The 24,895-nt window shown below is 61.2% G+C and overlaps 4 protein-coding genes across 4 annotated transcripts; 1 reads left to right on the forward strand and 3 right to left on the reverse strand.

Annotated features, from left to right (window-relative positions):
• Positions 1–1,329: 1,329 nt before the first annotated feature.
• Positions 1,330–7,776, reverse strand: BXZ73DRAFT_50396 (uncharacterized protein; the record flags this gene model as incomplete). Its single annotated transcript, XM_048020427.1, has 26 exons — positions 1,330–1,908; positions 1,972–2,172; positions 2,233–2,575; positions 2,630–3,192; positions 3,244–3,327; positions 3,405–3,533; positions 3,595–3,631; positions 3,693–3,762; positions 3,819–3,863; positions 3,943–4,171; positions 4,230–4,354; positions 4,405–4,448; positions 4,507–4,569; positions 4,634–4,862; positions 4,915–5,152; positions 5,205–5,535; positions 5,595–5,613; positions 5,662–5,734; positions 5,917–5,994; positions 6,101–6,245; positions 6,298–6,403; positions 6,519–6,558; positions 6,606–6,714; positions 6,773–7,014; positions 7,071–7,489; positions 7,539–7,776. The coding sequence occupies 26 exons, from the start codon at positions 7,774–7,776 to the stop codon at positions 1,330–1,332; spliced, it is 4,779 nt and encodes a 1,592-aa protein (XP_047875738.1).
• A 1,299-nt stretch (positions 7,777–9,075) lies between these two features.
• Positions 9,076–10,224, forward strand: BXZ73DRAFT_91257 (uncharacterized protein; the record flags this gene model as incomplete). The annotated part of the gene is made up of 5 exons (XM_048025915.1): positions 9,076–9,237; positions 9,290–9,330; positions 9,392–9,483; positions 9,543–9,617; positions 9,677–10,224. The coding sequence occupies 5 exons, from the start codon at positions 9,076–9,078 to the stop codon at positions 10,222–10,224; spliced, it is 918 nt and encodes a 305-aa protein (XP_047875739.1).
• Positions 10,225–15,433: 5,209 nt separating this feature from the next.
• BXZ73DRAFT_103530 (uncharacterized protein) lies at positions 15,434–15,725 on the reverse strand (the record flags this gene model as incomplete). Its single annotated transcript, XM_048015609.1, has 2 exons — positions 15,434–15,519; positions 15,602–15,725. 2 exons carry the CDS (start codon positions 15,723–15,725, stop codon positions 15,434–15,436), a joined length of 210 nt encoding a protein of 69 aa, XP_047875740.1.
• A 7,313-nt stretch (positions 15,726–23,038) lies between these two features.
• Positions 23,039–24,780, reverse strand: BXZ73DRAFT_103531 (uncharacterized protein; the record flags this gene model as incomplete). The annotated part of the gene is made up of 4 exons (XM_048015610.1): positions 23,039–23,217; positions 23,270–23,358; positions 23,409–24,591; positions 24,648–24,780. 4 exons carry the CDS (start codon positions 24,778–24,780, stop codon positions 23,039–23,041), a joined length of 1,584 nt encoding a protein of 527 aa, XP_047875741.1.
• Between the last annotated feature and the right edge of the window lie 115 nt (positions 24,781–24,895).

Raw genomic sequence — 24,895 nt, forward strand, 5'->3', positions numbered from 1 at the left:
CGTGCTGCCACGTCATTGGACGAATCGTTGGAGGACTGCTGCAGTTGCACCATCTCGTCCATGTCTGAGTGATTGAATGACGCGAGCACGAGCTCCCTTCTCTGGACCCAATTGAAGGCATTGACGATGCTGGATGGAGGGATGAGCTCGCAAGTAAGTGAACTCAGCTACTTGATACTGACGGAGATACGATCCTGTCCCTTGACGGTGGTTTCGCCTTCAAAGACACCATGAAGGCGTTCGCCACTTCTTCGGAAGGGTAGTTCGCGAGTCCGAGGTTATATGCCCCTACACAAAAGACCGTGAGCAAATAGCAATTGCGATCCGGAATACCACTCACATATTACAAAGTTGACGCATCTATAGGTACAAGGGTGATGAGTAAATATCAAATTTCGTGTCTGGTTGCTATTGACACACTTACACCCGACGGAAGAAGACCTCTCGATGCTTCAGGCCGACAAGCCGGAGGTCAGAGAGACGGATGTTCTCAGAAAATAGGTATCCTGATCGTGCCAACGAGCGTCAGCTTCAATTCGAGGATAGAAGACAATCTCCCATACCTGCTGGCTCGCCACCCTCGTGGAGATCTTTCAGAAGGTTCTCCATACACAATCCATATTCTCTCGGTGAGTGCACCTCCTGGCTTACATGCAGATCAGACTCGAGATCACGCAAAATGTGGACCATCCAGCTCTTCGGGACAGTCAATCCGTGAAGCGTCCCCTTGCGTGCGAGGAGAATTGAAGCCACGAGGGCACCGCAAAGGTGATCCAGGTAATCACAGAGCACGCTGACATCGATTGGCACATGGTTGGATAGGATATGCCTGAGAGTATATTAGGATGCGATACGGCGTCGTGAAGTCTGAAGGCACAGACACGTACCGGACGAAAGCCACTCCTTTCTTGAGTGAAGATGGCTCCTGGCGACGCATTGAGGAAATGAAGTCGAGCAAAACGTAATCTTGCGGACGCGGCGGCCGGAAGATGTTGCTGGTATACAACGCAGGCCGCATCAAGGGTGCCGGCCACCATGGACGGCGAATGGCACAGGGAACCCTCTGCAGATGTTGGGTAGCAGTGTGTCGATCGAACAGAATCGCGAGATGTGCCGTGCGCATGAAGTTCGTGAGGAATACTTCGGAGAGTCGGTGTTGTGGGCCTGGATTCAGGCGGTTGAGAAAATCTTGTATCCAAACAACTATGATGCGATGCGCGTCAGGCAGGTCCTTTCCGAAGCCGCTGGAGAGGAGGTGTATAGATCCAAGTTTGAAATGAGGCGGTAAAAGTGCTTCGTATAGCTTACGAAGCCATGCCCTACACAATATCAGGTCAGCTTTACAGTATTACGCATGCCGTCGCCCACGTCATTGGATTGTCCATACCTTTGCTGCCTTGTGCGCGTAGCAAACGATATGTCTGTGGCATAAAGAGTATGGAATATCATGATTTGCAGGATGTAGATGTGCACGATGCGGTTATATGTTGCAATTGCTGCCGCAGCTTCAATGTTGATGTGGATGTTGCGACAGGTTGAACGGCGCGCGCATGAGAAATCAGAGGCCATCGACTGCACGCATGGCTTCAGAGATTGTAATGCGTGAGCCATCTCCTTCTGGGAAAGCACTCTTCGCTTGAGGATCGTCCGCAGTTTATCCTTGATAAGGTCCTCCAGCACCCAGGGAGTTACGACGATATGATCTTCGGCCGACTGCACAAACTCTCTGCACGAGGAATATAGGGACGAAGACGCCAAGACTTCATATTGCTCTTCACCGGAGTGCCACGGCTTGAATGCAAAAAGGGTCCGAAGCGTCGGGTTTGTGCAAATGCTTGATTCGCCGCCTGGCTTGCATGACAGTCGCAAAAGCATGCGAGTGTACTCCAGGAATGAGCGGAACACCGTCTCAATACCTATATGGCCGGTCTGCTCGAGCGTGTTCGCGAGATCTCGAGCAGCGCCTTTGACTGCCCAGTCTTCTTCTGCATCCTGTAGGCCCGTCGTCTCGATGGCATGTTCGATGGGGAAGAACATCTGTGCGAAGATGTAGTCGAATAATCGAAGAGCCGCGGGCTCCTTGCCCGGAGTCCTGAGGAATGTGGTGACGGAGCTCAATCTGTCGAGCGTCGATCGAGCGTCTGGCTGACGAATCGTTGTGAACATTCTCAGCTTTTCCAATCACTCTCGCATTAGTAAGATGGAAAGACGAGCCAAAATTCCGGCTCTTACCTCCTCTGATACTACATCATCTGCCGAGAGCGTCCCAGCAAGCCGTTCGGCATGTTCGATCAGCTTCTTGACTACCGAGTTCTCGAATGCCTCCGCTGGCGCGTGCAACGGCAAGTGCTCCCAAAGACCTACCAGCACAGTCTGTATCGCTCTTGGCGCGCCGTGGTCGTCCAAGAGAAAGAGATCGATGGCCTTGAGAATGTCTCCTTCGAGTAGATAGCGCTCAGCCGCATCGCGGTACCTGCCCCGTTGTTCGAGGAAGGCGGCACTCGAAGTATTGAGGTCGTAGTCATCCATGTATTCGACTGCTTCGTCGTCGTCGTCGAACAGCTCTCTGACTTCTCTGAAGACGACAATTAGATCATGAGCTGTAGGAATGTCTATGCCATTCGCTTACTGTGCAGTCTTGTTCTCCTTGATGTAATGTAAGCGAGCGACGCTGAGGATGCCTTCTCGCACGTCTTCGGGCACGTCTTGGGACCTGACCACGCGGACTGCGTGATCAAACCTGCCGGCCTTGCGGAAGTGGACTGCGGCCTCGTCGTACGAGCCCGCAGCCTCGAACTCCTCGGCCGCGCTGAGGCTATCGCCACCGTCAACGAAGCAGAACGCGGCCGTGTGGTGATAGTCGTGCCGGTCGACATCATCCTGCGCATCTTCTGCGGCCTTGATGAACGCGTGAGCCGCTTTGCGGTATGCTGTGTCTCGGGCTTGCTTGCTGCGAGCGTCGAGGGCATTCACCCGCGAGGCTTGTTGGCGTAGGAGGAAGGCTTCGGCGACGCGACATTCGCGGAGCATGCCGGCGCGTGTGAAGCCGCGCATAGCTTCTGAATAAAGCTTCATCCGGAAGAATACGCGGGCCTGTTCTTCCCACTCCGCGGAGGTGGAGGAGCGTTGGAAGGGCGGGAGAGGAGATTCGGGAAGATGGACGGCAATAAGGCCCTTGACCGAGAAGAAATCCTGTTCGCAGGTCATTATCGTGCTAGCAGGTATAGTACAACGCAAGCCTACCTTGAAAGACTCGGCGCGCGACGAGGTGTCCACAATCCACAGAGTCGTCCGAGCTCGAGTCAGTGCGACATACAGGTGTTTCAGCTGCGAGAGCGAGCATCCACATTGAGTCAGACGACTTGTAGACGACCACTAGTCTCCGGAAGCGATCAGTGACTAACCTCTCGGCATAGTCCGTGGTCGACCGCTGCCAACGCCTCAGGGTCGGGGGAGACACCGTTTTCTGGAAGGATCCAGCTCCAGGACGAGTCGTCGACAGTAGATTCCCGGAAGAAGTCGTACAGCAGAACCTGGAATGCAGGTCGAATATCAGCACTTCAATGAGGGCATTACTGGCATGCGATGACGCACATCGTCAAACTCAAGGCCCTTGCTTTCGTAAATGGTGCTAAAGAGTGGGTTTAACCCGGATGAGTACGCAACGTCCTCGGAAGAAATTAGGTGCTCACAGGATATACGCTACATCCCCAACCAGCTTACGGAGGCGCTGTCGCGCTGCGTCATTACGCACTATGATACCTGAGCGGATCTAAGGGCGCTGTAATATGTATCATGCAAATTCTGATTCGGCGTACATTGTCTTGCCCCGAAATCGACAGTTGTGCTTCCCTCTGGATCTTCTTCGTCAGATTGCCTGTTTAGATTAGGTCACTTTTGTAGGTCGGAAACACCTGAAGATAGTCACTGACGAGTTCGAACTGAAGATCAGGCGAAATATGGCAGAGTCTTCTTCTGCTGAGATGAGAAGAGGTTTGGGCCCAGGGCACGAACCCCTCTCATCTTCGAGTTCGTCGATCGTGCTCCTCCAGTACTTGATCAACAGGTGGACTACCTCTTGTGCACACTGGATGATGCCATCGTGGGAACGGTGATTCACCACCAAGTGAAACATCGGAGCGTGTTGAGCGTTTTTCGGACCATACGAGTTCTTTGAGAGGACCTCAGATGTCAGCGTCTTGTGTCTATATGGAAATTGTGAAACTTACGAGATCGCGCTGATAGTTCAATCGTTGGAGCTCGCTGAACTTAAATGCGCTGTGCGCTGAGATTGTCTGAGCTGTGTCTCCGGCCCAGAAGCGTCCGTGAGGGTTGGGACAAAGAACGCGCAGGACTACGAGAACATTAGCCGCCGACGCTAGCAATCGAATGTGTGATACGCACGTTGCGAGTCTGCCAACAGATTGTCCTGACACTCGTCGACGAAGCTGCAGTTTCGTTATAATGCTGCGCTATCACGCGACTCGGTTGAAGGCGAGAACATACATGTTGATGAGCGGGCGTCCAGGTATACCAACTAAATCGAAACATCTGATCAACGTTCTGGCTCTAAACCAGGCGACTTGTGAGCGGATCCGACCCCAACAATAAGTTGCTAGAGATTCCAACGCACCTGTCCGCAACATCATAGTACCAGTCCCCAACCAAGAGCCCCCGCTTCCTGCGGTACTGTTCAAAGAGGGCATATACCGCTTCCATCTGCTTCTCGGACATCCCCGACTGGGAATGCTCACGACGGCGGTGGAAGTATGCCTCCCGGCTGAGAAAACCTTGCTCGCTTCGGATGGCGTCCTCCGACCCTTTGATCACCGCCATGATCTCGGTGAACGCCAACTCTGGACCTTGGGACATGCGTTAGCTACGTGCAGGAGAGCCGTTTGCGGGTGGATGTACTCAGGATGTGCCGCGATGCCTCGAGAGAATGGTTCCAGACCAAGTCCAAAAAGGTCTCAAAATCTAGCAGCCGAGGACGTCTGTCTGTGAGCAGCAGGGAGAACCGAGATGTCTCGTCGCCAGGACGGATGCCCAGGACTTGGCGCAGAGAGGCTATTTTGGACTTGTCGATCTGAGTCTTCTCGACTCGGCCCGTTCTGACAACATAACGGAATTCGTTTTCGAGCAAGACGCAGAGCTGACAACGAACTGTCAGAGAGCCCGTGCGCGATCGAGTAACACACACACACCCTCCCGAAGCTCATGAACAGGGGGAAGCTAGACTCCTGGAGCTCGCCGTATCGCCGTGGCTGATTTTTGTCCCTTTCCACAGCCTCGTCGAGGTCATTCAACCTCTCAACCTGGTCGACGGCCTCGCGATTTGAAGCCATCTCCTTGAGGGCAGTCTTTGACATTCGGCCAACCTCGATCGACAACCTGAGCTTGTCGTAATATCCTTTAACGGCGTCCACAAGGTTTTTGCTCTGAGAAATGAACAGCTGACGGGGCCTCCGACCGAAAGCGTTGTCTTGCCAAGCCTTGTCCATGGCGAGCATCTTGAAGACTATGACGGTCGTTTTCCTGCATTTAGATCCGAGTGCATGAGGCTTCGGACATGCATGCTGAAGAGCCGCACTTACCCTGTACCACTGCGACCTGCTCTGGAGGTCAGCGCGATTGACCAGTGGACACGATCGTCGTACACACCGATTACATAGCATGAAGAATCGTGTGTCATAATTTGTTGCTGTTCTTCCCTGAAAGTGGATGAGACATTGGACTGTAAGGGTTAAGTTGAGAACTGTACGAACTCGAGACGGAATTGGAACGCCGTCTCTTCCGAAGACAAACCCGCGACGACCGCTACCAAATCAGATCAGCACTGCAACGTCATTCTGAGGATGACGGTGAACAAATCGCACTGGCCAAGTACTCCTACATCAGAAGTATCGTCAGCCGCACGCTCAGCGTCAAGACCATGCGACGCACCCGAGAGTAGGTGACAAACTTCGCGTGACTTAAGCATGGGTCATCAGTACACTATCGAAGTGGAGGAGGGAAACGAATGTCGTACTTCAGGAACGATTGGAGCTGCATAACCCATGTATCAGATTGCATAAACCGGAACGCCTGTCGTCTCACTCACCTGTTCAGATTCCTCGGACGAGACATGAGATTTGACAGCGGGGGACGACGGCGTGTTGATGTCCGACTCTTCTGCTTTCGAGAATGTCTTGGGATAGACGACATGGTCGCCACGGCCCTCGATATGTCGATCGCGTTGCATTGACCTTGCGAGGAAGACTGAACACAAAGAGACGGATCAAGGGAAGGGAAGCGTACAGTTTTCTCTTTTCGTCGCCGTAGTAGCTGAAAAGTTGTTTACTGATAGCGTTCCAGTCGATTCGGTCCACTTGCGCATGAGTATATATGCCATATACATTGATGACTGTTTACAGCCACATTAGTTCCTCATGCCGACCAAATGCCCTGTAAATTTCACGAACCTTGTCGCACTTTCTGCAAGGATCGGTGAGCAAGGCGTTAGACGGTGCCAAGGGGACGTACCTGATCTTTTACCGAATTCGCAAGTCCAATATAATACTATTTGGGCGTTAAGAACGATCATTGAGGGCAGACGATCTACTCACCACTAGTCTAGAGTCACGGTCCATCTTGGCCTCAAAGATCGGTATGTTGGCTGCACTATTGGTGAGCATCTTGTGATTGTCCGGTGTGAAGTGGCCTTTGCGCAGCTCCCTGTCGAGGTGTTATGGTATCGTTCGCGTGAAACGTCGCTCGAGCATTCGCAACGCACTCAATTTTGTTTACCATGATCTTGAGACGCTTTGACCCCGCGTGCTCGGCCCGACGGATGTCCTTGTCTGCCCCCTTTGAGAGAGCGACTTCCCACTGTTGCGATTCCTTTCCAACGTGGGTGGCATCCGTGGACGCCGTTGCCCAGGTGTCGCCTTGCGGGACGGCGTACGGGAGGTGAGGGAGATACGCATCCCAAAGCATCGTCTTCGCGCCCTCGGAGCGCAATGTGGGGAGGATGCGCTGCGCCATCGGCGTTGTAAAGAGACGGCCGGATGACCGAGTTAAAACAGACGCACCTCGAGGAGCCTCATCTGCCCCGAGATCACATTTTTCAAGAGGGCGTCCGCCTGAGTTACGGACACCGGGACGTCTTCACCGTAATCAATTATTGCCTGGGTAGCCGCTGCATCGCCGCGCCCACTATGGACGGGGGGTCGCGCTCGCCGGTTCCCCCGGTGCGACTGTGCGAGAGCATCTTCTCCGGCCAGAGTTCCGCTCGAAAGGAGGAACGATATCGCCTCCATGGCCGCGATGGCGCAACGAGCGTTCTCGCGATCATTTTCCACTTCACTGTCACAGTTTTGGCCCTCCGACCAAGACACACTGGACAGTCGGCGGAGCAACTCGCAAGGCATAGAGGTCATGTGGCTGAGATCCTCCACCGGTTGTTTGAGGATGATCCGAACCATTTGGTTGTACACGTCATCCGATGACGCTGCCGACACATTTCAGTCGTGTTCCATGGAAAGTGAGGAGGAACACACCTGACAAGATAAAATCAAACAACCCTCGGGAGCCTTTGTCTTGAATGTGCTCCATGACGGCGTACGTATCCATAGAGGGATCTCGTATCACTTTTGACAGCTTGGAAAGTGCCAATTCGACGGCATTGTGGGACTGTAGCAGAGCCGCGTCGAGGGTGGACACGAGATCATGGGCTGCGACGCGACCCTTGACTTGGGCGGCAGCAGACTTCGCGGTGGAAGGTCTGAAACGCGACATGGGCGATATTTCTGCAATGGATGAGGGAGGATGGAAGGGAGGGGGGAAGATGAATGATTCACGTCGAGTTCAAGTAGCAAGCTAGTCGCGCGCTACCGTAAAGGTTGGCTACTCGAGGCACAAGGTTTGCCATGTCCGCTTCGACTTTCCCATGGTGGGCGCGATTTACATAAAGGGGCTATGATGTACTACTCGGATGAGTCCAATCCAGATGTTGTATCGAGAAGAAGAGTGGTACTCACGAAGACTTCAGTCCCACTGGATACAAGGACGAATTGCATGCATGGGTCATGGCAGCACTATTCATTTCGACGAGTAGCGGGTGCTTGAAATATGCACTCCGAGTCCCTTGCTAGACATCGAACGTCCGTTTGTGGGGGCCTGAGACCTAAGGACTAGTGTGCTGCGGTAAGTAAACGCCGCGGTTCGGATTGGACGCGTTCTTCTCACGCCCACGTGGTCCTAATCCCAGTCACTCGCGCGCTTCGCCGAGGTCGGAAGGAGTGGCCAATGGCCATCACCCAAGCGCTGACATGATCATCAATCCCTGGCAGGCCTGAGTGCGTCTGCCACAGGCTGTAGCCTCGCTCACTCAAATCACCGTACTTGTTTTAGCGTTGTTGCTTGAGGCGAGACCTGCTAGCTTACTCGATATGCGGCCTGCAGGACAACGAGCCGACCCTCAGTACAATTTGCGGCTCTGAACTTGCAACCCTATCTTCCCCAAGTCGAGAGCTGTGCCCACAGATTCACACCAGCACGCCGGTGAAGACCTCCTAGAAACAGCACGTTCATAAACCTCAGGTGTTTCCGCGTACGCCTATGCCCTCGTCTCAATGCTGCGACCGAAGAGCCGTCTCGGACGCTGCCTGCGCGTTGGTGTGAATGGAAGCATGCCACTGCAAAGAAGTTGATTGAGATGAGACTACCACAGAAGCCTGGCTAGCAGGTAAGACCTCGTTTGACGCATGAACGTGCTCTCTTCCGCTCATCCGTCTCTTCGCAGTCTGTACTCCTCCCCGCTCTTCTCAACTGGTCGGCGGCTCATGATACGTCTCGGGCCCAAAACCCATCGACTGACTCCACTCCATCACTATCCATCAACTTCTTCCTCTTCTTTTCACTGGTGCCCGTCTCGCAGCGTGAGAGCGAGTCGTCCGTCGTTCTCGAACCTGATTCATTCGCCGTGGAAAGTCACCTCCTGTGCAGGTATTTATGGCTTTCCGTGGCCCCCAACGCCATCCTCATCCTCTCTGCCCAGCTCTCCTTCAACAACCGCAGTGTACGCGCCACTTAACAATGTCCGGAGACAACAACCGCCCGGCGTGGCACAAGACCCTCGACGAGTCGTTGTATACTCCCGATGAAGAGGAGAAGGCGTTCATGAAGGCTACTACCGGAATTCAAGATGATGGGGAGCTCAAGCGACACATCATAGCCGTACAGACCAGGGCTTTCTCCGTATGTCCCAACCCATATTCCAAGTCTGCGATTTGGCCGATCTCTCGCATAGGCCCACAAGTATCCGTGCATCCGCATGTTCGAGTTCATGAGGTGAGCCCAAGTCTCGGTGCACTCTCAAGCCCTCAAGAACTCACCATGTGCCCACTATCAGGCTCAAGATAGCTCGGCTCCCTGCTTATCCTCAGTTCCTGCAGTTGGGAAAGGACCGCAAGGACGCGATCTTCCTCGATATGGGCACTTGCTGTACGTCGCCCCTACTGTGCACTCCAGTTCTGTCATGAGCCTGATCCGCATCGATCTAGTTGGGAATGATGTCCGTAAAACTGTAGTAGACGGTTGGCCTGTCGAGAACGCCATTGCCTCCGACCTCCATCCCGGTGAGCGCATGCATCCACCTCCCTCCCTCCTTCCAGTTCCGCTCACAGCCCATCCCAAGCACTTTGGGAGTTCGGCCACGAGCTCTTCCGCTCCACCCCCGCCACCTTCCCCGTCCCATTCCTCCAAGGCGACATCCTCAACCCGGCCTTCCTCGCCCCCGCGCCCCTCCTCCCGACGTCCCCAGACCCGCCCTCCACGCCCGCCCCCGCGCTCGCCTCCGTCACCTCGCTCACCGCCCTGCACGGCCGCGTCTCCGCCGTCTTCCTCGGCGCCTTCTTCCACCTCTTCACCTACGACCAGCAGACCGCGATCGCGCGCCTCCTCATGGGCCTCCTCGCGCCGCACCCCGGCGCGATGCTCTTCGGCGTGCAGGGCGGCAAGGCCGAGAAGGCGCTCTGGTGCCCCGCGCCGGGCACGCGCATGAACTGCCACTGCCCCGACAGCTGGCGCGAGATGTGGGAGGGCCTCTTCGCCGACGCCGGCGAACGCTGCGAGGTCCGCGCGCGGCTCCGCGCGGACATCGGCGGGCAGACGCTGTTCGGGACGTACCCGGACAACACCGACGCGCCGTTCCATGTACTCGAGTGGTCCGTCACTCGCCTGTGAGCCTCGCGCGACCGGATGGGTACCGCAGGGGGAGGGGATTGGCAGAGAGCGCTGTCGGGTATGATGTAAGACCAGGTCGCCGCGAATGATCATCCCACTATTGATGGCCTTGACGGGTGCATGGGTGGTCGCGTCGGCCAATGGGCTTGGGCAACATTAATAGTTGTATGAGTGCTCAGTAACGACTCTTGGTACGTCTTTCGCCGAGATTCGATCGACTTCGTTCATCAGACATACGGTGTTCAGGTGCTCCCCATCGAATTTCGCGAATGTGCGATCCACAAGACGTCCCCGTCAGTAGCTCCTTGCGCGTGGATCCACGATTTAGTTTGACGTTCTATTCTTCTTCTACGCGGATCCACCACTTCAGGGAACTGATCGTCTGGCTCATAGACTGGCTTAATTGCGACACATTAGGCTAGCGGAGATCATAACTTTTATAACTCACTCACTTCCACGGATGTGATCGAGGCTTGTGTTCAACCTCATCGTCACCAGAAGGCACTCCCACGCAATTCGTCAATCATGACGTTCAGACCGCTGTTGCGGGGCCGGGGGTGAGTTCTAATTGATCTTGGCGAACGGTGCCATACGGACTCAACCCTTGTTTCCTCCGTTGGCATGCGGATGTGAAGCGCAGTGACGGCCATAAAATCCACCGTGACGCGCCCTCTCGTTCTTAAGTTCCCGCCGCTTGGATGGACTCCCCAGTGCGCCCGTTACTCGAACAACATTGGCGGCGCTCCAACTGGTAGTGATCGTCGCCTGTAATGGTTGAAGTCTTCAACGAATGACCTAAAAACGGCGGTTCATTGATTTTCAAGCTGTATATAGGAAACGTATGAACAGGTTCTTTGAATCCAACAGCAACCTGTGGCTGCCACCAGATCGCCACACTCATCCTCGTCCGATGCCACGCCGAAGCCGACCGGCCACGCGTCCTCGTGCGCCGAGACCTGCTCCCGCCGCAAAGGAGGCTTCCTCGCTATCGGCAGAACCGCGAGAACAGCGTTCAGAGTTCAAGAGTTCAAGGTTCTACCTTTAGCACGGCAGCGATCTCCGCGAACTCTGCCCTCAGCCCGCACCGGTCCTCCCGACCCACATCCCGGCCCCCGCCCCGAGCCCCAACGTGCATACCGCCGTTCGCTCTCAAACCCTTACACAGCGTTTGTGACCCGCGCCCACCCTCGACGCCCGACCGGCGACGAGGTCAGCACCCGTCCGCTTCTCCCGCCTCCCGCCCTCGGCGCGCGGGCCTCCCCCCCGCGATAAGCCCACACGCGGCGGACGTTATCGTCGACGCGGGCGACAAGCCCCCCCCCCCTCCTCGGACGTACATATCCCGCATCCTGCGCGCACCTCGGGCGCGCGGCGCGCGTTCCGCGCCGTCTATTGCCGTGCGCGCGCGCACGTACGTACGGCCGCGGCAGCGACCCGCCCGCCCAGCGGACATCGCTCGAGAAGCGGCAGGGCGGAGGGCGCGTCGTGCGCGGGGCGCGCTCGGGTCGCGCCCCGAGCCCCGAGCCCCGAGCCCGCAGTGCCCCCGTCCCGCACCCTCGCCCGCCTAGGACGGACAACCAGCTCAAAGAGCAAAAAAATCTCGACACGTCCTGCGCCTCCGCGCCGCCCGTCCCAATCCGTGCGATGCGCACATGCCTCTCGGGCCCGCGGAGCGGCAGGCCCTCTGGTGCCATTGGCCCTTCTCCCCCCTGCCAAACCTCGCGCTCTCACAAAGCCGGACACGAACGCGGGGGCTTCCTCCAGCGTCCCGCCGGGGCGCAGACAAATTCACTCGCCCGGCGCCAGATCAAGAGGTTCAGAAGCTCGTAGACGAGCGAAGTCTCGCGTAGCGCAAGACTTGGCTTGTCTTCCGAGAGCGCGCGCTCTTTCCCTCTCGTAACTTCAACCAGGAGGCCCGATACCCGCTCTTACCCGCTTCGCGCCTTCGGGCTTCGTCCGACCGGACGTCGCCAGCGTCCGCGAAATTCCATCAGTGCGCGTATATGTCATACAGACGGCAGGCAGCGTCATCGCGGAGAGCCGTCGTGGGCACGCAAACACCACGCAGGACGTCGCCACGCCGACTTCGCGCCGGCGGCTCGACGTACCTAGCGCGCGTACGCACGTACAAAATTCACCGGCGGCCCGTCGTCATTGGCCCGCGCTCCCTCGCCAACCGCGAAGCATCGCGCGGGCCCTGGGGCGGGGTCCGCGCGCTGCGTCGCGGACTTTGCTGCCGGCCGCGATACGCGAGCGCAGTGCGTCGACCGATCGCGCGCGTATCGCGGTACGAAAGGCGACACACCCGCCCGCGGGCCCAGTCTCCGAGCCCGCGCGTGGTGCGCACGGGCCCGCGTCCGACCGTTCACAGTGCGCGCGCGCCCGGTCCGCGCAAGAGCGAGTGCGTCTCGCCCACATCCGCCGGCTTCTGTCTCCCCCGCTCCCGCCTTTCTTTAGTGTGTGTCCCGAGACAGCCCCGCCGCCGCCCGTCCCACGTCCCAGCCTCGGGCCTCGGTCGCGCGTGCGACGGCCGACGACGAGGGAACGGAGGAGGAAGGCGGGCCCGCGCCCGCCCGGTGGGAACCGCGTTCCCGCCGTGCCCCACGCTCGCCCGGCCCCATTGGCCCCGCCGGCACGGGTGCGCGCATTGGCTGCCTCAACGTTCAACACCACCTCCGACGCCGTATCCTCGCGCTCCCCAGGCGGGGCCAATGGGAGCGGGAGGTCAGGCGCGCCCGCGAGAAGGACAAACGGAGTGCAGAACGAGTACGTACGCTGCGCCAGGCGTGCCGGACCGAGGATAAGTCAAAGTGACGGCGCTCCCGCGATAGGAGGTACGTACGCGGTGCGGTTCGGAGTTCGACGGTCGACGTTCCGTTGCGTCCACCGCCGGATGTCGAGGGAGACAGAGGTTCGTAAGCCGTCCAAGTACGAACGTTGTGCGCCGCGCGTCCGTCAGGGGGCGCGGCCCGCGCGCCGGGCCGCAGTGGGTACTGCTCCGAGGGTGCTGAGAGCTTCCTGCCACTTGGCTGCGGGTGTGAGTCCGTGCCGTGAGCCGTGAAGCTTGAGGCCTTGAGAGTTGAAGGAGAAACGTCGGGCCCGAGCGCAATCACAAGCCTCCACCCCAGCGTAGTGAGAACTCCAGAACCGCCTAGTAAGTTAGCCAGATATGCGCATTGAGTCGCGCGGGGTGTGCGAGCTGAAGGCACCCGAGTAGGAATGGCCAGGAGATAGCCACCGCGCGCGCGACAAAGCTTGCGTCGGCGCGTCGGCGCGCGATACGAGATGGCCTCGCCGGCCGCTCTAGAGTGTGGATCCTACTATCCCGAGCGGTGCGAGGGAGGCGGCAGCAAGGTCAGCGCCAGCTCTAGCACACCACACAGGCAGCCAAACGGCCACCGTCGAGCGTCCACGCACCTCCCTTCGCGCTCGACATCTCCCAAATCGCACCACCGCAGGGCATCCACGGCATCTCGCGCCGTCCTGTTCCAACCCAAACGCTTCGCCCACACGCCGTCGTCCGGGCCCCTTCGCTCTAACGCTGTTGGCTCGCATCGCCGCCGCCGAGCTAGCACGGCGCCGCGCCGCGAACCTTCCGCGCGAGCACATGGACGTCGTGGCCAGTCTGAGGTCTCTCGCGCGCCCACGTCAAGCACTTGCGGGCGAGTGTTTGATCCCCGGCGTCTTACCCCGTCCCACCGGGGCACTAGCTGGCACTAGCTACTTGTGGCTCTAGTGGGCAGCTTCGGTCTGTCGCGGCGGTTCCAGGCGGGGCCGGTGGCGTCGGCGGCGGGCGCGTGCCGTCACATAACGTTGGGTTTGCGTTGGGCGCGTCGAGGTCGAGGTCGAAGTCGAGGACCCGTGCTGCACGTATGCGGAAGGCCGGCGGGGCAGGGCAGGGCAGGCTCGGTGGCACCGTACATGGGCTGCCGGTGGAGGTGCGGAGGTGGCACAGCAGAGCAGAGCCAAAAGCCGACCTTCATCGTGGACTCCGGAGTTGCTTCAATCTCGAACGTCGAGCGTCGGTGTGCCGTCCGGTGTCCAGAACGGCCGAGTCCTGCGACGGCGGACACAAACACGAGGGGCGACCGCCTCAGCCCCACCGGCTCCGGATCCATGTGCGTGTCTGCGAGGCACCCATTCTTCCGACGCCCCTTCGGTGCCCAACACTGGCAGCCCCGGGAGCGGAGGAAGGCCGCCCCCGGACTTCACTCCCACTCTCCTACCTCCAAGCCCCACACCGACGTTGAACGTTTGAACGCTGACACCGGCCAGGACGCAGTGCACGCTCCGTACAGCCGCCCCCCGGCCGCGCGGATCAGGGATAAGTCCCCAAAGGCGAGGGATAAGGCCAAGGGATAAGCTATCCCCTCGCCCCCGCAGCCGCCGTGTCCCGTGCCCCACGTCCATCGCGCGACCGTCCCTCGGGTCTCCCCGCGCGTCGCCCCTCCACGTCCAGGGGCCCCGACGACGCTGCCGATGGCGACCGGCGACGGGGGGGAGGGCTTCTCTCTTCTCTCCGCGCCCCCGGAGTGCGTCAGGCCCAGATTCGCGCGCGTGCGCGCGCGCCGTGGCACGAAGGTTTGTTCGCCCGGGCGGGGACAGGGAGGAGGTAGCTGGGGAGGAACGCCCGCCGTCGTGCGCCCGGAAGGCGCGATGGGTCGTTCCGGAGCGAGCGCGGGTGCAGGTGCAGGTGCAGGTGCAGGTGCAGGTGCAGGTGCAGGTGCGGAGAGTGCGGACACGGACGGGAGCTCAGGGCCCGCGCAGGCGTCGACGAGGCGGGTGCGTTCTTCCACCGGAGGGCTCCACTGCCGGGTTGAGTGCTGAGTTGTGCGCGTTGCACAGATGACGCTGCGTGCGGGGTTCGCTGTTGTGCTCGTCCGATTCAGCCAGGGCGCCCACACGGGCGGCGAGATAGGAGCCTGCACTTACGGTCAATTGCACACGCCGCATCCCATATGTCATGCGCCAGACACACGCACGCGGGGAAGTGTGGGGTCGCCCAGACGTCCTGCGGTCCCGTCCATGTCCATCCACCAGGCGAAGCTCGGGCTGCATGCGCACTTGCCGAGTTGCTTTAAGCTTCGATGGGAGTCGGCCTGGGAGTGCTTCGGCAGAGCCTCTGAGCCGAGGCGTTCAGTACTTGATGCACAAGCGGTGCGGGCGGGCGTAGACGGCCGTCGGATGCAATGCGCGACGGCTCGCGGGGTCACAGGGGCACGAATGGTCCCGCGGAGTCCGAACTTGGGGCACCGCGCGCACTCCGCAGCGTGTCGCGAACGCCGAGGACGTCGCCTGGTCCACGGTCAGCATCGCGGGATCTCGGAGAGGCACAGAACCTGCAGCTGGCAGGTAAATAGATGTGTCTGCGTGCGACCGCGCTTGAAGCTTGACGTGCGGAAGGACATGCTCCACACGAGCTTGTGGACGAGGACGTCGTCGTCGTCGTCGTACCTAACGTCGAGCAGAACCTTGTCGCGAAAAGCCCGAGCCGGGCACATGGCGTCCGGGCCTGTCAGCCCACGGGGGGACCCGCGACCGCTCCGAGGGTCTTCCGCCCGAGCTCGCCCGCTCGCTGGCCCAGGCTGCGCGCCGCGGCGGCGGCCGGCGGCATCGACAGCTGCGACAGTTCGCGTTCGCGGGTGGCGACGGTGCGGGCACAGCGACTGAATGGCTGGCCCAAAGTTCAAACGCATCAGCGAGCGTCCAAAGCAAGCTACGGCACGACAAGCTAGCTGAAGCGTCTGGCTCACCGGTTCAATGTTCAAACGTCCGAATCTATCACGCAGCAGAGCAAGCAAGGTGGGAGCGCAAAGTGGGGTGCGAGGGCAAAGAGCCTAGAAGGATACTGGGACGAGGGTGGTGAGCAAGAAAGTGGCAACCCCACCGGCGCCCGACGCTGCCCAGACGGACGGCCTGGCCACCGAAGACGGACAGGAGTAGCAGGTACTTTCGTCGGAGGGACTCAGAAGACCGACACTGGCGTGCGGTGGTCGCGGGAGCAGAGGCAAGAGGCCGCCCCGTGCCCAAAGCGGGCAGGCGCGCCAGGGCGGCCGAGTTCAATCTAACCAGCCAACGGAGCCCACGGCGGCAGGCGAGGCGAGTCGGGGGCTTGGGGAAGAAGAAGCGGGCAGATTCGGGATCGAGGGCTTCGAAATGCGGGGTAAGCCCCCGCGTCCCTGGCGAGCCCCGTGGGGGTCCCCGTCCCTGCCGTAAAGGCCAGACAACGGCCAGAGCGTCGCCCGACCGCGTAATTACGCGTGGAACGGAGTGCGCGCGCTGTGGGGGAGCGAATCAGCGTCGGGGGAGGCGAGCACGAAACGCACCAGACGTACACGTACGAGGCGCGACGCCCGATCGCGGAGGGATGGCGTGGGACGACATGGGCGATGGGAGATGAGATGGTTCGACGCCGTCGAGGTCCGCGTCAGCTGGCGTGCGCCCGGGAGGCCCGTTAGGTTCGAATGTGGACTTGGTCGGAGACGCGCGCACGTTCATGTGGACGACCTTCCTCGCACGGACAGCCGCCCGCCTGCCCGATCGGGCGAAGCGCGCCTCGTCCGCCGCTCGTCCATCGCGCACATCGATCCTCCCTCGGCCCAGCCGCTCACCTGACGAGAGGTGGGCCCGCGCTGCGCTGGGATCTGCACACGCAAGCTCCGGCTTCCTTGCACCGTGCCACCCACCCGTGTCCAATTCCGGGTCTTCTCCCAGTCGCCCGCCCGAATGAGGCCGCACGTCCCCCACATCCCGATGCGCCCCCAGATCGCCCCTCGGATCCTCGACACACGAACGAAGGGACGGTCGGCACGTGGGCACTAGCAACGGTCCTCCACCCTCCGAATCCGTGTACGCCGCACCGCCGACCTGCCTGCCACTCATGTGCGTGCGCACCCATACCCGGCCGGAGATCGATTCGACGAACCTACAAGCGCCGCGGGGTGCCCCTAGGCCATCCACGGGGCGCACTCGCGGCGTGCCAGCAGCCGCCGACGGACGCAGCGAAGCAGCGCAGGTGTCCGCTTTCCGGATACGACTCGTCCCCGTGGGGCCCCCTCGCTGCTTCGGTGGCTCGCCTCGCCTTCCTCGCAGCCCACTGCCGCATTGCTTGCTGCTACAGCGCGCGCCGATCTGCCGGGCTGCGCGTGCCCACCGAGCAGTCCTGCTACCACTCGCAACCAGCCTAGCCTGCACAGCCCCCGCCCTCGGACGACACGAGGCTCGCGGCGTGCAGCCTCGTCGGAGTCCGGCGGGGCAGTACGCGCCCCAGTGCAGCGCGGTGCAAAGACTCAGAGCCTGCTCAGACGATCGCGGCGGCGAACAACGCCGTGCGCGCAGGCCGTCGAGCTCGAGCCCGCGCATACGAGGACGCCTGTTGTTCCGCGCAGACACGCTGTAGCCGTCTGCGGCATCCGGACAAAGCACCGAGGCTGCAGGCTCGGGCGATGCGCCTGTGGGATACGTCCACGCGCGGCGCACGAGGACTTGTCCTCAGCGTCCGTGCGCAGAGTTTGGGCGCGAGCGCGAGCTTGAGCTTCGGTCCAGCTTGGCTCGACTGGGACTTATCCCGCACGCGCACCTCCTGCGCCACCGCCGAGTCATCTCGCGCTGCACCAAGCTGGCCCGTGTCCGCGCCGCGCGGGCCCCCGGTCGGTCGGCCATCCGCACTCGCCTGCGCGCTCGGACCCACAGCGGACGCAGCCACCCCCGCAGCGGTCCACGCTATGCAAGGAGTCACTAGTCATCCATGACGCACGCTGACACACTGGACCTCCGTGCGGGTGTGGGTCGCGCATGCGAGCCCACGCGGTGCACGAAAGGATCGGACGCCTGTCGCGCGCGAACCCAAGGCGCCTTCCAAGCGCACGCACGCACAAGCCGACGAGGCGTATGTGGGGTCCTCGCTGCGCGTCTGTCGTGGTTAACGGGCCTGGCACGCGCGGGCGCGGTGGCTGCGAATCGCGTTTGGAAACGTAAATACGAGAGGCACGCATGGACAGAACGCCGCGCTCGCGATCGGTGCCAGAGCCCATGGCCAGACGAGGCCCCTCGCGCTGGTGGACGGCGGAGGGCGCGCGAAGACAACATTGAGCATGTACACGTCAACGCGTCGACTGGTCGAGGCCCCAGCCCCCAGTGCGCAAGCTCAAGCGTGTGCGCAGGACTGTCGAGCGGAAGGGTCGATGAGAATCCATGTGGTACGTCCGCCGTCGCCCTACATATGGTGACGTCACACCTCCGTGCGTGGCATCCCGCTCTACTCAACGCCCAACTCCGCTCGCCCCTCTCGACTGTTCCATGAACTCTGTTGCCCGACGTCCGTGGTTCTTTCCCGCATTCGCCCCAGCGCCGCCCCCGCCCCAGTACTTGTCCAGACCGTCCTCCGAGTACGTAAGCAGCCTCCTCGCCTCAACCCCCCCACGAAGAATCGTCTACCCGACAAGCCCTCGCGCACGGATTCCCGTCGGAAGACCAGTTCACGCTCTTCGCCCACCATTGGCCCCCTGGGTGCCCCAGCCAACCAGCGCCCTCTGGGGCTGATGCACGCCCACCGTTCGCCGATGCTAGCTTTTTAGCCTCTCATCCGCGCATCCGCGCTCACGGGCCACCCCCAAACCGCTCGCCCACTCGCGTCTGTCTCGGCCGCATGGTCTGAGATCTTTAAACCCCACGAGCGGCGATAAACTGCGCAGCGGGTCCGAGATCTTTGAACCTCCGCCCTGGCGCTTTCGAGCACTTAGCGCGCGGGATACAACGTTGAACCCGCCACCACCCCCGCCCTTGAGCGGGCCTCCAAACGGCGCATACCATCACCAGGCCCACCGGGGGCGGGCGGTCCGGTCTAGTCCGGTGGCCTACTTTTCGTGCGTTCAAGGGTCGCATTTGTTGCGACTGGCGAGTCCTGGCGCGCACTTCTTGAGTCCGATGACGGTGTGGCTCTTCAGCTTCAGGCTTTTAGTCTCTTCGCCCTTGGTTAATAACGAGGGCGCAGCGTGGTCGCTCGGCGGTCGGGCCAGTCGCGCACGCACCCCCGCTGATCCCAACCTCCGGACGCACTCGATCGTTCAAGTGTCTGCTCCCGGTCGCGTTCGCTCGCCCGTCCTGGCCAAGTACTCGTGCCCGCCGTCAACATCACCCATCGCGGGCCCGACGACCCCACGTGGCGCGGACGCCAAAGCCGAACGCGCGGTCGAGACCGTACGACGCGAAGTTTGAACCTGCGGCGTAGAAGCTCTGTACTAGAAACCGTAGTTTGCAATACTGGTGCGCCGCCGCCGTCTAACTTTGTAAAGTTCACCAGCGAAACTGCGTACGGTCTCCACCAATCGCCTTCAACTACGGACTTAAGACGCCGGCCCACCCGCTCGCCGGACCCGCATCGGGCGAGTGCCCGCCCCGCCCTGGGTCCGCGCCCCGCGCGCCCCCCGATCGACCTGTGGAAGCGGCGGCCGGTTCGAGGCCCCCTCTGCGCCGCCCGCCCTGGAGGGCAGCGCGGCCCATGTGCGGGGCGGCGATCTCGGAGGGCGCGGCGCGACTGGCGGAGGGCCGTGCGTTCGAACGTTCGGTCGGCCGTACGTGCGATCTGCGAACTCGTCTTTCTGAATGGCCACCAGCGATGGATCCACGGTGCACAATCGATCGCACGGCGGCGGATCCTCGCCCGCTCCGCCGAGCCCTACATAGGATCTTCGTGCCCATCGCGCGCGAGCACGTCGATGATTTTTTGCCAGACGGCTCGTCTGGTGCAACGGCTCCGTGCGGACTCGACCGTCAGCTGCTTTCATGTGCCAGGCACCTGATACTTATACTTAACACTCCGGTCCTCCCACCGCGCTCCAAACCCGAGCCCGAGCCCCCGCCCGCCTGAGACCGAGACCGAGACTTGGAGAAAGCGCGCGCGCGCGCGCGGCGCACCTTTTTAGTGCGCACATCCAACCTAGTATAGCTATCTGCATCCCGCCATCCGCATCTCTCGCGCCGCCCGCCCGACCGGCGACGCCCCCGCCTTCCATCCCGGGCCCGCACGCCTCGAAAACCGCGAACGCCAAAGGGCGCTCGGCGCTCAGACCTCAACCACCGGGCGCTCCGCCCCCCGCCCCGCCCGATCGTCAGGACGCCCGCCCGCGCTGCTCGATCGCTTCACCGTCGCCCGCAGCGGGGCCCGCGCGGGTCCGGGTCTCGGCGTGCGTGCGGCGTGCGGCGGACAGGAACGGGCGGGAAGGCCGCCCTCGCTGGCTGCAGCTGAACGTGAACGATGCACGATGCACGCAAAGACCTGCAAAGACGCATGCAGGCAAAGACGCACGCACCGCACCCGCGCACGCTGGGAGGAGGAGGAGTGGACCGCGTCAAACCCCGTCGCGTTGTCGTCGTCGTCGTCGTCGTCGTCGTCGTCGTGGCAGCGCACGGCTCCGAGCGAGTCCAAGTCGCGCCGCGTGGATCAGTGCGTGCCCGCGCGCGCGCGCAGCGCTCGACGGAGGCGCACGAAACGCCGGGACCATTTCAGCTCCGGAGGGCGTACGGTGCCGGCTGAAAAGCTGCTGTGCGTGCCGCGTGGACGGCGACCGCGCGGTACCGTCGATGTCGATGAACGGTCGCGACTCGCGCTCGAACGGTTTGACCTTGAACGCGGTGACGTCACCGGGCGAGCACGCCCGCACGCCCCGGGAGCCCTGTCCCCGAGCTCCGCCTCGCCGTCGTTAACTTCCGTTTCGCGGGCGCCGAAGCCCGCCCCGCCGCCCCCGCCCCGCCTCGACGAGTCCTTGGGACAGCTTGGACTTGGGCTTGTCGCGCGCGCGAACAACAAGTCCCCGTAGCGGACTTGTCCGTCACGGGTCTTTCGAGCTCCAACCGCGCTTCCGGGATCGCGGTGCACCGTGGAGCGCTTTGCAACCTGCGCGCGATCGCGCAGACGCCAGCTCTCTCTCCTCCCCCTAACTTCAACAAGCTCGTTCCAAGCTCGAAAGGGGAGTCACGACGCCGATCCTGAAACCTCCCAAACGAGAAAAACATACGCACGCACGCACAGGGGCGCGGCTCAAACTCAAACACCCACCGCAACCGCAACCCGGGCCTCCCGCCCGCGGCACACCCCTGTGGGCCATGCGCAGAGTCACTGGCAGCTCAGCAACGGGGTTCGGCCAGCGTAGCACAGCGCGCGCACGAACGACTCGAGTCCACCAGTGCTCCACCGCGCGATCGACGGCGAAACCGTCTCCGCAGACGGCCTCCACGCCGGCTGGGGTCGGTGGGGAAGCCGAGTCGGTGAGGGTCTCCATCCCCACCCCCCTCCCAAGTCTGACTCGCGCGGTGTAGGGGTGTAGCTGCGTTCGCCGTACGCGCGACGACTCGCGACGAACTCGAGCCTCGAACGCGCTCCATTCCAGCCGCACGTCAGGCCTCCGCATGCCGGAACCCACGATCAGACCGAGCTTGCAAAGTTCTCCCCGACCTCGTTCGCTCGAGCCCTGGCGTCCCTGTTCAGCAGCCACGCCTCCGTGGGGCCCAGGGCGCGACCGACGTAGAAGGCCGCGGGGCGCGCGCCGTTCGGGCGCTCGTAGTGCTTGGGGCCGGTTTGCACGCGCGCGCGCGCGCACACACACACACGACCCTCGGCGGCGCGTGGCCGTTGACGTGCGCATGCAGCGTTGGTTTTAGGTTAACGTTGCGCTCGCTGCTGACCGAAGCTGCATGCTTTGCGGACGTGAGGGGTTGGATCGCGTCGCGCGCGAAGACAGCAGCCCAGACGCAGACGCGGGGTCGAACCGCCGAGCTCGCCCATTCTTCAAGCTGCAAGTCAAACGCACTCCGCACTGCGGCCATCCAGACCATTCGGTTGTCACACGCGCACACGCAGCAGTTGAACATCAACTATGATGGATGCATTACTATCGTACCGGTGTGTACATGAAGGTATCGTACTAATTGACATGGCGAGCGTTCAGGTGTTGTTGACTATGGGTGTCCTCGGGCTATATCATCGAGAGCGTGCGGAGTATGCGCTATGCCAATGGTGATGCAAATGCAGGAGAATGCGTGTGGGGGACGACGATGATAATGACTATGCGCGAAGCGTGGTGTGGTATGGTGCGTGATGGGATGAGATAATAGTACACGAGAACAACCAAGAACGGCAGCAAAGCGAGGTAGGGATAACATGCACAACGAAGCGGAAGGAGACAATAATATAACTACTCGTACACAGCCCGACCAAGAGAAATCCGGACCCGGAAAGAGAGGGATGAGACGAGAGAGCCGATGAGACCAAAGGAGCGACCACGAGTGAGACGGTGAGCGAGCGTATTACCGATACACGACAATGTACACGTCCGCGTGGTCGGCTGGGGCGACGACGGGGACGGAGACGTGCGGCGGGGCACGCGCGCAGCCCGACTCCGGGGGGTGCGCCCAAGACCCGAACCCGAGAAGCAGTGGTGGTACAGATAGTATACACAGCATATTTGACATTTTGTGCGTTCGCGGTTGGGGGATTAGGCCGACGAGCGAGTATTGATGGCCGTAGGATAGTCGTTATGAGGGCGCGGATAGGGTAGGATGGAGTCGGGTACGGCAGGGGGGAAACGACCTTCGAGAGCAAACGATGAGCGGCGACAGTCTTGCGATGATGCGATGCGAGGTGCAGACAGGATGCAGGTGGTGACGGTGACGGGCAATGCGATGCAGATGGGTATGGCGGCGGCGAGGTATCCAGGTATCGACAGGGGTATGCAAGTTGTGCAGTATTAACGACGCAGGATGGGTGACCTGAGAGGCGGACGGCGATATTTCGCCTACCGCCACGGGCCCTCTGCATTTAATCGCGAGCGCCGCCGAAGAGGAAGAGACGCTTGATGGGCTCCTCCACAAGGATCTCGACCTCGACGTCTTGCTCCACACCGTCGATGACTTGCCGCTCGATGCGCTTGACCTTCTTGGGAGCGACGCGCATAATCGGATACGTGTACTTCTCCGATGCATAGCTCCAAGTGCGGTCTAGGTGAATCGTAAGTCTCGAAACGTAGTGCGAATGCGACAAAGTACGCACTATTGGATGGCCGAGAGGTGGGCAACGAGCAGGCAGCCTCAAGGTCGTCCTCGTCACTCTCCGTGGTCACGGAGTCCACGCTGGCGTCGCTGTTCTGCCGACTGAGTGGGCTACGCTTCCTGACCATCGTGCTACCCACGATGCGACTGAGCTCCCGTCGGTACTCGACATGCCCGAGTTGACGCGACGCATCTTGACGTCAGGGACGAGTAGCAGACCTTCGGCACCGGGCTTCAGGATGGACACCTCGCGCGCTGAACCAGTGGGAGAGGTGGAGAGGGTGGATGCGCGTGGGACAGAATTGCGCGACTCAGACCGGCGCATGAACGATGCGGAGTACTGACGGTAGAGCTCTTGCGTGGAGCGGTCGAGGGCAGGAGAGGGGAGTGCGGAAGTAGACGCGCTAGAACGGACTTCGGTCGCAGGCTTGCCCTCGCCCATGGTCGAGACGACGCCGCGCGACGACCGGTGAGGGCTAGCGTAAGAGCCTTGCGCAATGATTGCGGCTTCCTCCGGACTGGCGCGGGTGGCGCGCTGCGAGGGGATGCCATACACGCTTTCTCGCCACGCTTGGGAACCGTCGGTCCAGCCAGGAATGGGCTTGTTGTCTTGTGTCGGGTCGTGGTGCACTGGGATGCCCCACGACGAAGAGCGTTTGGGGGGCTTCTCCGGGCAAAGCGCGGCCTGAATGCGACGTGCGGCCATCATGATACCCCCTTCCATGGGGGTGACGACTGGCTCGGCCTTCTTTGGCCTGCTGGAGAAGGGCGGCGGTGGAGGGAGGGGAGCAAAACCGTAGATGGCGGACATGCGCGCGTAGACGTCTTGGTGCAGGTCGCCCGTGTGCGATGCCGCGCGCGCGACGGCAGGGGTGGTGGTGGTGGTGGGGGACGCGATGGAGGAGCGCGACTCGAGAGACGCACCACTAGACGAGTCGCTGTCTGCAAGCGACGAGGGCCCGTCGATGTAGGAATTTGGTGGGACGGGAGGGAGACGGGGGGACGCGCAACGCTCTGGGTTGTACTTGATGTCGATGGCGCCGTGGATGGACTGGAGGTCGGCCAGGCGACACTCGTCGGAGCAATAGAGAGGCGCGGGGGTTTGGTCGATGACAGTGCGATGACGAATGGGAGTGTTCGACTTGGGGGCAGGGGGAGGGGGTTTCGAGTCGTGGGTGTCCTTTGTCGGCGAACGCTTGATGGTGCCGTTGGGCTTCACGCGGCCGGTACCGTGAACGAGGCCCTGAGCGCGAGGGCGGATAGTGCCAGTCTTGCCGCGAGCCAGGCGCGCCGGAACATCATGTAGCTGAGCAGCGTTGGACGCTGCAGGGCGGAACTTAGAATGGGGGAAAGGGGGTCGGAAGCGCGGGGCGGCTTACCTAGAGCAGTAGGAGAGGCGGGCGGGGCAGGGGTAGGCTGAGGGTCGACGGGAACGCGGAGGCGTTTGGGCACGATTTGACGAGAGCAGACGAGACACCAGATGGAGTCGAAGGGAATGTCGACGGTGTCCATGCTGTCGGCGGAGGGGAGGTCTGTCGGGGCAGGGACGGAGCGAACTCCTGCCGGGCTTATAACAGACCCTGCCCTTACGCCCCCCGCGCGGATTTAGTTTATTATTTATTTTGCG

Source organism: Epithele typhae, assembly GCF_022376455.1.
Source record: "Epithele typhae strain CBS 203.58 chromosome Unknown BXZ73scaffold_41, whole genome shotgun sequence".
Taxonomy (NCBI): Eukaryota; Fungi; Basidiomycota; class Agaricomycetes; order Polyporales; family Epitheliaceae; genus Epithele; species Epithele typhae.